Here is a 12,688-nt window from a genome sequence, read left to right on the forward strand (position 1 = left end):
TATTATTATAGGGGCGGTCGGGTAGCCTAGTGGTTAACGCATTCGCTCGTCACGCCGAAGATCCGGGTTCGATTCCCATTGTGAGCCCATTTCTGGTGTCCCCCGCCGTCATATTGCTGGAATATTGCTAAAAGCGGCGTAAAACCATACTCACTCACTATTGTTATACATTATTTTATTTGGGGAAATCAGGCACCGTTTTTAATAAAATAGCGTACGCGTGTTGCTTCGATTGTCGAACTTCGATACTTTAATATACTTACGTATTCTAACGACATTGTGGTGATTGGATGGCTACACCTGCAGCTGCAGTTCTGGGAAATGTTAGGACGTGAGGTACTCTGAGCAGATGTTGTTCTCTTACCGAAAACTTCAGGTTGGTATGTATTTTAAAGGTCTTCGAACTTAATAGTATCTCAAGTAATTTACATAGACTTGGTACGAAACAACGCGACTGAGTGGTCTGTCATTCTCGGTCGTCAAACCCTTGACAGGACTGGTGTCTCTTTCTTTGCATTGAAGTTACAATCATCCACTGATCGGCTTGTATGCAGTTGTGATTGACAAGATTCAGGAAAAACATGGCAAATATGCGGACCTCACTTTTGAAATGTCACGCTTGCATCCCAAGTACCAAGTTGTCCGACTCCCGATTGTTCTCAGTGCCTTAGGTTTGGTACCTCCCAATCTGTTGACTGATATTGGGAGAATACCCGGGTTTGCTACCAGGAATACAGCCCTTCTGACAATCTGGGTAATGCAGAAGGCTGCAGTGTTGGGGAGTCTCCACATTCTCCGGAAAGTTCTGGGTGGGTTTGACAAGGCGGCGCTTCCAGGGAGAAGTCCCATTCGCTGTCTGGACTGCGTGTAGAGGGGGCAAGGGCCCTGAGCTGATGATGAGCCTAACCAGCCTGACTGTGCCAGGATCACCCAAACCCTCTTTGCTGCATGATTTATTTTAATCTCTAAATACTACTACTACTACTACTACTACTACTACTACTACTACTAATGTTTATATTTATATCATTGTTGATGCGCTGCATTATTAACTTATCCATGGATCAGTATGCACTCGACTTTCATTTGTGTTACTAAGCAATGCCACTTCCCTCACTATAACTTGACAGAATGTGGCCAGTCTCGACTTCTACAGCACCGATGAATAGATTATCACTATGATAATATCATTCAATAATAATAAAAGTGTTCACTCATACAGCATAACACAGTTTCTAAGCACACAGTGCATCATGAACAGTGAACATTCTCAGCTCCCTTGGGAGTATACAATTAAAACAAGTACCTTTTCAGCAGGCATAACCGTATAAGCTAGGGCTAAAAGAGGTGATGTTATCTGTTAGCACAAGGGTCTTAATAGCGTCACGGCTGCGCGTCTCTCAGGATGCATAAATCAGGAAGAGACAACAAATGGTCCAGTGGTCGGATGGAGTTACATACTCCATCACGTCTTCCTGTATCATACCCGTATCCTGTAATGACACTGTGACTATAATACCCCATATCAACAGGATCCTGTTTCAGTGTCAAGTTACAGTGGGGGGAATGGGAGGCCGCACTGCCAGCTTCCACTGCGATAACGTGGATCAAGTGTCATACCTTGACTTTTGTGTGTTTGTGTGTGATTGTGTTTTTGTGTGTGTGTTTGTGTGTCTGTGTGTATGTCTGTGTGTGTTTGTGTGTGCGTGTTTGTGTTCGTGTCTTGTGTGTTTTGTGAGTGTGTTTATTTATTTTTGTGTGTATATGTGTGTGTGTGTTCTTTCGCTGTGCAGAGTTGCGTCCCTTGGGCGTGTCAGAATCCTGCTATTGTAAGTTCCGATTTTCCCTGATAAAGATTCTTGGTCTGCCAGTACCCTGCCTGTGGTCATGGGGTTTCCCCAAGGTTATAAACTGCATACGGCATTATAAATATTGTTCCAAGCGGCGTAAAATCCTACTCAATCACTCATATCAGTTGAGTGAGTGAGTGAATATGGTTTTACGCCGCTTTTAGCACTATTCCAGCAATATAACGGCGGGGGACACCAGAAATGGGCTTCACACATTGTACCTATGTCGGGAATCGAACCCGGGTATTCAGTGTGACGAGCGAACGCTTTAACCACTAGGCTACCCGACGCCCTGATATCAGTTGAATGTTACTGTATCACACAACATGACATAAGGAAATGAAATATATAACACATTACGACAGTTTACCATTGCGCTTAATAACGGCTTTTCTGTATACCCAAATACTAGTACATCTTCCGCAAAAGTCTACACACTCGTGAAAATCCGGATTAGAACTGGTCTTCGCCAACCCATGCTTGTCTTGCGACTATGCTTGCCGTAAGACACGACTAACGAGGATCGGGTGACCAGGTCGGCAGACTTGGATGATGCAGATTGACGCTCATGATGTCAATCACTGGATTGTCTATTTCATTCGATTATTTACAGATGGCCATCATACAGTTGGAATATATTGCTCATTGTGGCTTCAAACAACAAACAAACAAGTCTACGCGGCTGTACCCCATCAACGTCACACGTCGATGTTCACATGTAATATTTTATTAATTATTTTATAACTCATGTACCACCTGTGGTAGTTAAAAGAGAAATAAAGTATCCGAATCTGTATAATTACCTGAGACTTGTCACGTGACGCGAGGGAGTAATCGGACGTTGCCCCGGTAACGCGGGACGCCGAGGACCCATCCTCCAGGTAGATTCCAGTATCCAGGGACTCCGTGTTCAACTTCCGGTTTCCCAACGGGATGTCATCGAATCCAGTTTCGTCCAAATCATTTTTCGACTTATTTTTCCTATTGTTCTTGGTCTTTTTATCCTTCTTTTCCTTTTTATCCTACACAAATGAGAGAAGTCGTAAGATTTAGGTAACTTTTTCAGTATGCTTAACAGGAATATACATTAAGACAAAATTGTTATGGATGAACAACTTCTTTATTACAATTGGGCGACGTTTCGGTGTAGATTCTAACAACGTTATCAGGAAATTGTGGCCCAACTTTTTCAGTATGCTTAACAGGAATATACATTGTCAATGCATGGGAATAACCAGTCTAGATTATCAGCCGAAACAGATTAAAATTTGGCGTAAAAGTAGCTGCGACATTTATATGAATGGACCATTGAAAAGCAGTGATGACACGGTTGCAGCGAACTCGAGGGGATTGACGGATCGGTTCGTCATGTCCGTAGTAAATTTCTATTACCCATACAATCCATATAAATATAATTCACAATATTTGTACAGATATGAAGATATAAACTACCGGACAAAAGAAAGTATACACTTGACAATTTCATTTGACCCCAAAATTTCAGACATTATCAAAACGTTGTCGGCTGAAAACAGTCCCCGAAACACTGCAATTAAGGTCCAAAACATAACTACGATACCCGTATCAATCATCATCATCGAGCAACTATATCTTGTTTGTTTCATTTTAGCCACCATTGGTGTGAACATTCTTTTGTCCGGTAGTTTACTTACTAACCTGAATATTATGTTGCAATACATGCAGGATGTGAGTTGTGAAATGCGAGAGGCGAGATATAATAGATGTGAATCAGCTTCTAAAAGTAGGATTGAGTGTATACGGAGAATCGAATTCCGACCTCCTGCTTGTAGAGTGAACGCCTTTGTTGATGTCTGTCATCGATCCCAATTGCGTGGATCGATGTTCATGATGTCAATCACGGGATTGTCTGGTCCAGACTCGATTATTTACAGACCGCTGTCATACAGCTTGAATATTGCGGAGTGCGGCGTTAAACAACAAACAAACAAACAAAGAGTGTACGCATTAACCCCTGACCCATCCGCCCGGACTCCGTTCATGTGTTCTGAAGAGCCGTGTTGACAATATGTTTTGTTTGTTTGTTGTTTAACGCCGCAGCAATATACCAGCTATATGACGGCGGTCTGAAAATAATCGCATCTGGACCAGACAATCCAGTGATTGACGTCATGACCATCGATCCACGCAATTGGGATATGGTGACATGCATCAACCAAGTCAGCGTGCCTGACCACCCGATCCCATTAGTCGCCTCTTACGACAAGCATAGTCGCCTCTTACGGCAAGCAAGGGTTGCTGAAGACCTATTCTAACCCGGATCTTAACGGGTCTATCAAGGATCAAACATAACATTCTTTTGTACAAAACAACTATCATATTTCAGGGTGTTAAGATGCCGGGTGTATTACAGTTAGAGGATCCTCGCGACAAGGGGTACTTGCTGCTTGTGTGGGAAAAAACGTGACCTATTTCACTTGTCAGTAGTGACGGACTTCTGCAGCTGTCGGGTCAAGGTGACACTCGCCCAGACAAGTTAAATACTTGTACCCCAGTGAACATAAAGTTCTTTAGTACGGTCGATCGCTGGCAATGAGCTGATCTGTTTACCTCCCACGTATGTACATGGTTCATCATGGAATACAAAACAATGAAAGATCGCGCATTTCACCACGTTGACGACACAATACATGACACTTCCGTACAGATAATTACTCGATTGGTGGTTACATTTATGACTAAACTAACTCGGATATTCCGAATACGTCTTTTAATCGAACACGTTCCGACTACCCAGTCATGACTTAATATTGAAAACACGTCATTGTCAAATTCGAGATACACATTTTTACTAATATATCGAAATTGTAAGTCTTTATAATTAAAACATGTTTGACCATTGGGTGACACTTTTCATGTTTGGGTTTACGGATGCGACGAATTAGAGTGAGTGAGTGAGTGAGTATGGTTTTACGCCGCTTTTAGCAATATTCCAGCAATATCACGGCGGGGGACACCAGAAATGGGCTTCACACATTGTACCCATGTCGGGAATCGAACCCGGGTCTTCGGCGTGACGAGCGAACGCTTTAACCACTTGGCTACCCGACCGCCCCTCCGACGAATCAGAGCCACCATCAGAAAATATAATTTACATAGTTTAAATGTATTTGTATATGTCGAACCGGTTTAAATTTTTAATATGTACACTATGGGAGATAAAAATGAAATTTAAGAGAGAATAATGTTTATTGAAGTGTCCCATTATATTTAAAGTAAACATTACCTCGACTAAGTGGGTAATATATTTAACATCGGGCCAATAAATGACCTTGGGACACCGTAGTGGTTAAAACACAATGCAAACTTGTAAACTATGTCTCAATAAGATATGTCTGTACACACGCTGCAAATGCACGTGAGACATACTTCCCCTCGCACGTCAGTTGTAAATCGCGATCTAATTCGCTCGGGGACAATCGCCACGCTGCTATCAGCAGGGGCATGTCTGCTGCAACATGCGCCGAGCAGACGACTTCCGGGTAGAGAACACGTGTTTGTGTGTCGCCCGATACCGACTGTATTGAATAATCTCACCTACAGTATTCAATATTTACACTCGCCGACTTGTTTAGACTGGATAGATTGCCTCACGCCTAGCCTCCATTAAAGTCTCTTAGAGAGCTTCAAACATAACTATACACACACATCAAAGAGTCATATATTCGTGTGTTTGGTTGTGGCACTGAACGAGGCAATAGCGGATAAATACCAGACTAACACAAAGTCAATGAAAATATTTTTTACAAATAATTATATTTTTTTCTTCAAATGAACCTTTCCTCTTCTGCTGTGGAATCAAGCAAACTCGACTTGGTTAGTTTGATCTAGACTTGCCTAGGCTTTTAGTAAAAAAAATATACCTAAATACATAAATGTCACAGTCATGGCGCAGAACTACATAAATCCATTTATGGATAAGTTCTGTTCATGATTTTATTGACAATTTCTTTTGTAAAGTTTTTTTGTAGCTGGGTGTTGGTACTAACTCGGAGTTGACCACATAAGTGCCACCCTCTCATCACCGCATAGTCTACATCTACACGTCCATATATATCCACCACCATCATTTAATGTTGTGTCCATCTATGTTGTACTTGTCTGTGGTCGAATATCAGCCAACTAACAACTGTGCTGTGATACCCTTTGCAGCCACTGTGGTCGTACAAGCTTCATTCGGACCCCCCCCCCCCCCCCCCCCCCCCCCCCCCCCCCCCACAAAAATATTTTACATACATCCACCGCCTCTAATCAACTGTTTAGCATCTTCCTTTCACACATGTAGGTCAGACGCTACCTGTCCTCTGATTAGCTAGTTGGCCCTCTTTAATCTCCCCTCCACATGAATCTGCATGGGTTAGTGAGTATGGTTTTACGCCGCTTTTAGCAATATTACAGCAATATCATGGCTGGGGACACCAGAAATGGGCTTCACACATTGTACCCATGTGGGGAATCGAACCCGGGTCTTCGGCGAGACGAGCGACCGCTTTAACAAACAAACAAACAAACAAACAAAGGTCCTCCGCGCCCTGTTCCGGTGCTCGTCGCTGGAGACGACCACAATGGGGATTGCTTGGTTACAATGGCTGACATGGCTGTCGTACCTTGAGGGCGTAGACCGAAATTATCATTAACTGCTTTGTCTGGTCCAGACTCGATTATTTACATAGTATCAATACTGTTGACTGCGGCGTCAAGGAACATCAGCTCATGTATGGAATATGTATTTAAGCCCTGGACATTCATTGCCTGTATTGATGTAGCGTGGGAATAATGTGACAATCATCTAGATAGACAGACTTGGGCAAATACACCTCGTGAGACCCGACAAGCCATTTAACTTTCCTGAAGGAAGATTGGGCGGTCGCTGGTTGTAGCGGCTTGCAAAGACTGTATCGTGACTTTGAAACACAAAATGTTTTATGTGCCGAGGGCATTCCATGCACATGCCTTTGTGGAATATGTGTGAGAAATATTACACGAAATCTCTCGAGGAGTATCAGAGTATTTACAAAAGCATTGACGAAATAAACAAAAGCATTGACGAAATAAACAAAAGCATTGATGAAATATATATTAATTAAGAGAAACCTGTTTCACCATTCGAATATATATATACCAGTATACAGACAATTATGTGTTATGCGTGTCTACCTGTCAGTCAAATGAAAATACATGCATTTTGATTGTTTGTTTGTTTGTTTGTTTGTTTTTTGACGCCGCACTCAGTGATATTACAGCTATATGACGGCGGTCTGTGAATAATCGAGTCTGAACAAGACAATCCAGTGAATGACATCATGACATTGATCCACCCAATGGGGATACGATGACATGAATCATCTAAGTCAGCGAGCCTGTCCACCTGATCCCGTTAGTCGCCTCTTACGACAAGTATGGGTTGCTGAAGATCAATTCTCACGCGGATCTGAACGGATCAATGTACATGTATATCACAGACACAGACCCATGACGTAAACGCATGTCTAACCTCGGATTTGATTCAAAGAGTACCTTTCTTGTGCAATACATCACCCAGTCTATAATAACACTATTATTATCTAGAAATAAAACATGGTATTATTACGGGGATATTTTAGAGATTACATCGTGTTACATTTTTAGATATATTTTGTCACAAGTAAACTGTCTTATAGTACCTATGTATCACAAGCTTAGACTCAAACAAAACATATATTATTAGAAATATTTAAACAGTACATACGTCCTTGTAGAACTAGGCTATAAAGCATTCTTAAAGGTATTTGATATGAAAATATACCCAAATATTATGACATAGGGCAGAGGTATGGGGTTTATACGTATTATATGTGACTAGCACATATAAAAAATGGTTGTTTCAACACTCTGAATTTGATGTAAAACAATAGCATTCCCTGTAATTATCACAGCTTAGTTACATTCTAGATTTCCCGCCCTACACATAAATTTAAAATGTCTATTACATGTAGTTAAAATGTCTATTACATGTAGTTTATTAACTACTGTGTTATTTTATAAATATATCATGTACCATTGTATACCAAACATATAAATTCATCAAATGTATATATGTTGATGTATGTGTGAGTGTATGTAGGTATATGTGTTTGTGTGTAATTCTATATATATATATGAATATGTGTGTGTTATTATATTTTCTCATTACTTGAAATTTCTATGCATTGTACATTTATTCTGCACCATAGAATTCACAAACCACAATATAACGAAATGTATATAGGAGACGGCCTCGTAAGTGTGTCACTTGTACCTAATCCATATGTTTAAATCAAATACGTATAAAGATTTGAGATAAAAATGTACATTTATATAATTGTAGTTTTAATATAATGGCTTATCCTCATGTACATCTACTCTTATATTAATGTTATGAAATATCGGTCTCGACTATTGAATATTCCCCCATGGGATATCCAGAGTTGTTTATAATGTGTTATTTATGCAGGATTGGAATGGAAAACGAAATTGGGTTACAGCTGTAAGACTGATGTTATTTAAATGTAAATTTTAATGATTGTTTTTAACTCTTTCAAACAAAGGTTAAAGAATATCTACTTGAAAACTGTTGGCTATCAAAACATATGTTTATGGTGAACAATATTTGTTTGATAACAATGTTAAAAATATGTAGACATACTCTATGAAAACTTAGATGTTCCTCATGTGAAATGTGAATTGAAGTTGGACGATATAGTGATAGGCCAAGGAATACGAGAATATGAACACTGTTTTTGTTGTTGTTTAACGCCGCACTCAGCAATATTCCAGCTATATGACGGTGGTCTGTAAATAATCGAGTCTGGACCAGACAACCCAGTGATTAACATCATGAGCATCGATCCACGCAATTGGGATGCGATGACATGCATCATCCAAGTCAGCAAGCCTGACCACTTGATCCCGTTAGTGACCTCTTACAACAAGCATAGTCGCCTTTTACGCCAGCATGGGTTGCTGAAGACCTGTTGTACCCCGGATCTTCACGGGGAGAGACAAGCATGGGTTGCTGAAGATCTATTTTACCCCGGATCTTCACGGGTGTTTGTTACATTAATAGAGTTGAAGATGGGATTCATACTCTGCGTGTTGATCCTTTCTACCCTCAGTCCAGAACTAGGTACGTACCATCAAAATACGTTCACATATACATTTCAGTCTTTGTTAAAAAGTTCTTATACTTATTTTAAGAAATACGTCATGTGTTTGTACCACGCATAACTGTAGAGACACAAGTGTATGTAACACGAGTCTGTTACACAACAGTGTATATACATTGTACTGTAGGCATGTGGCGTCCAAAGTACGAAATGCAAACAACAAATGATACAATTACATAACCGTTTTAAAATGGAATTGAACCACAGTACATGACTTACAAAATAAGTCAAAGAAAACATATTTGAAATATATTGACATCCAAGTTTGAATGCTTTAACTTGGTGAAATTAACTCTTTAAGTCAACAATACCTCACACCTACTTGGGTTGTCAGTCAAGATGTGATGAAGTTAATTTGCGACGACGTCGTATTGGCTCATGAGGCTGAACCTTTTAAGTGTAGTGAGTGAGTGAGTTGGGTTTAACACCGCTTTTAACATTATTCCAGTCATATCACGGCGTGTCAGCTTAATGTGGGAGGAAAGCCCGAAGTGATGCAGGTCTCCGACCTTTACTACTTCGGTGAAACCCACGAGCACGGGTATAGTGCTGATAAACCTAGAAACATAATCGGAGCGAATCGGAACCGTTTCCGGCGTGCCCAAGGGACGCAACTCTGCACATGAATCGCGGCGCCTCAGACGACTGGGCCACCCGTGCCCCACTTTGAAACCGATAATATGATTATGTTAAACACGAACCCGCTAACACAGGTGATTATAATTAACAACATGTTTATGAGAAAAGATCTCAGTTTTACAGCTGTGCTACACCATGCTATTAAAAAGGAAGTGGTTGGTTTAACACGCTTTATGTAAACAGAAAGGGGCTCTCTGCATTTGACTACACGTAATGTGTCCTACGCGTTTGTGTACTTCGGTTAGCTGTGTTTGTTTTACGTGTTGAGACATAGCAGTACACATATTTCACACGAAGATTTATTTCTCCCACCACGGGCGGACAAGACGAAAACGAGTCTCAAGCCGTTATTTTATATATACTAGTTTAGTAATATCAAAGAAAATTCTTTTAAACTTCTTTTGAGATGTATCCTTTGAAAATAAATATTACACTTGAAACACGTCGGTTGGTTGGTTGGTTGGTTGGTTGTTTAACGCCGTACTCAGCAGTATTCCAGCTATATGAAGGCGGTCTGTAAATAATCGAGTCTGGACCAGACAATCCAGTGATTGATATCATGAGCATCGATCCACGCAATTGGGATACGATGAAATGCATGAACCAAGTCAGCGAGAATGACCACCCGATCCCGTTAGTCACCTCTTACGACATGCATAGCCGCCTCTTACGACAAGCATAGTCGCCTTATATGGCAAGCATGGGTTACTGGAGACCTTTTCTGCCCCGGATCTTCACAGTCTTGAGGTGTGTCTCGCTTATGTATTACATAATTACACCATTTTTACCTGATTATTTAACCTGACTAATACAGACAGGACAGAACAGTTCGTCACGGACTGAGTCGTGGCAAGATAACCAGGAAGTATAGTGACAAGGAACATGACGAGTGATGGGAGACGTCAGCATGAGGCGGGGAGCTGGCATGACGCATCGTTTCTCTTGCACACTCGCAGTGTGAGTGAGTTGTGCTTAGCGCCGCCATAGACATTAGTTCCGTTACATCACGGTATGTCAGCTTCATCTAGAGGAATCCCCAAGTGATGATGGTAGTTTATCACTTTGGATCATAATCGGGGTCTTCAGCAACCAATGCTTGCCGTAAAAGGCGACTTTGCTTGTTGTAAGAGGCAACTAACGGGATCGGGTGGTCAGGTTCGCTGACTTGGTTGATACATGTCATCGTATCCCAATTGCGTAGATCGATGCTCGTGATGTCAATCACTGGATTGTCTGGTCCAGACTCGATTATTTACAGACCGCCGTCATATAGCTGGAATATTGCTGAGTGCGGCGTTAAACAACAAACACACAAACAACAGTCAATGATGTCAGGTTTGCTAAATACGTTAAAGTATAGTGACACATTGTCTTCGTAAGTAAGTACATATCTTGACATAATTTGTTTAGTTGTCTGTAATTGAATAGATCTTGCCCCAAGGGGTAGGCTAAATCTTATATGTGACAGGTCCGATCAAGTGTCACTGTTAGTAATTATAGCAGTGGTCACGTGTGGTCAGTGACCTGGCTCAATGGTGTCCAGCTCATTAACGCGTCTTTCGTCCACAGGTGAGATTTGTGAAGGAGTTCTCTGTATTCAGAGCGGTGGCTGTGGCAGCCTGCTGCGTTTGGGCGAAACGTTTCTTGCCAGGAATTATAACCTTAAATTAATTGATATGGCTTCGCGCAGCCATGTTTTCAAAGGCAGCCACACACAACTCCGCTCTGGAGCTGAATATCAAAATTATAGAATATCGTATCAATTTCCTCTCTGAATTAAACAATAAAATACATATATAACATGATATAAGGCGACAGATGTGATTTGATCAGTCGTTATGTTTTGAGTTAGTTCAAGCAGGATCGTTTGAATTAAAATACCTGTAGGTTAAATTTTCCATTGAATTAAAATTTATAGAATAGTCAGAGCCGGCGCAATATTGTTACTCGGATAATTTAATTTTAGTCAATTGGAGCCGTTTAAACGCGACATAGATAATTGAAAATGTCACGCCATTAATTACGAGATAATGCTCCAACTCGGACATTTAACAGTGAAATCAACGTGTTTCAGATGTACAAAATACACGACAAAACTTCTCTACAGCATCGCGCGAACGCAGCCCAGTGTGTACCTCGGAGTACTCGTATTTGAACAATTCACGCATGGCTGACCCTCTGCGACATTCCTCGACAGACGAGTCACTTTATTCAGGGTAGTGCTGAACAATTCCCACCATAGGTCTGTACATCATGGGATGTTAATCAATATCAAATCAATAAAGTATATCGATCGCTTTGTCTCATCAAAAAATAACCACTGACTGTAAAACAAATCTATCCACGCTGTATTCAGTGTATTGTAACATGATATGTACAAACATGCGTGCCCGCGTTTGAAACAGACCATTGTTGTGTAACGGAATATGATATTAACAACAATATAGGTAACTCTGCCATGTCAGTACGATACTATATCTTTCCCGCGACGTTGTACATTTCAATAGCCTCATGGAGTTGTAATTAACAAAGTTCATACCTGCCAGGTGTCCACCGACTATGCCAGGTCGTATTTACATGACAGAATCAAAGCGATATTTACTTCTCCTGAAACCAAATCTATGACATGGGCTGAAATGTGATTGTATATGTACATTGCCTTACCTTTCCTTTGCCCATGACGTATGAAGATGTACATAGCAGTCCGTCAATCTAACAGACAGGTTGAGTTTCTCAGCTGATCCGTGAACTCTGTGTAGTCACGTGACTTCAGTGTCAGCGCTGGCGGGTTTTCTTTCTCTCGTGAAGTAAAGTGCCTGCGGTTATTTTGGTGGGGGTCGTCATAGATATGTACTTTGTTGTTCATTATGAAGATGGTCTTTGAGTAAGTATTTACAGTTAATTGTTTTTTTTGTCTATCCTGTTTTGTTTACCTATTTATTGGCTAAATGTTTTTGTTTGTTTGTTGTTTAACGC

General features: G+C 40.9%; 1 protein-coding gene across 1 annotated transcript in view; it reads right to left on the reverse strand.

The window, feature by feature from the left end:
* Positions 1 to 12,459, reverse strand: part of LOC139444795 (sodium- and chloride-dependent glycine transporter 1-like) — a 33,728-nt gene extending 21,269 nt beyond the window's left edge. The window contains exons 1-2 of the mRNA XM_071225756.1: positions 12,377 to 12,459; positions 2,654 to 2,872 (exon numbers count right to left, since the gene is read on the reverse strand). Coding sequence (XP_071081857.1) covers positions 2,654 to 2,872; positions 12,377 to 12,391 — 234 coding nt within the window. The 5' untranslated portion in view covers positions 12,392 to 12,459. The remainder of the gene's footprint in view (positions 1 to 2,653; positions 2,873 to 12,376) is intronic.
* Positions 12,460 to 12,688: the final 229 nt, after the last annotated feature.

This window comes from Haliotis cracherodii, unplaced genomic scaffold (genome assembly GCF_022045235.1).
Source record: "Haliotis cracherodii isolate W230 unplaced genomic scaffold, xgHalCrac1.p SCAF_6, whole genome shotgun sequence".
Lineage (NCBI taxonomy): Eukaryota > Metazoa > Mollusca > Gastropoda > Lepetellida > Haliotidae > Haliotis > Haliotis cracherodii.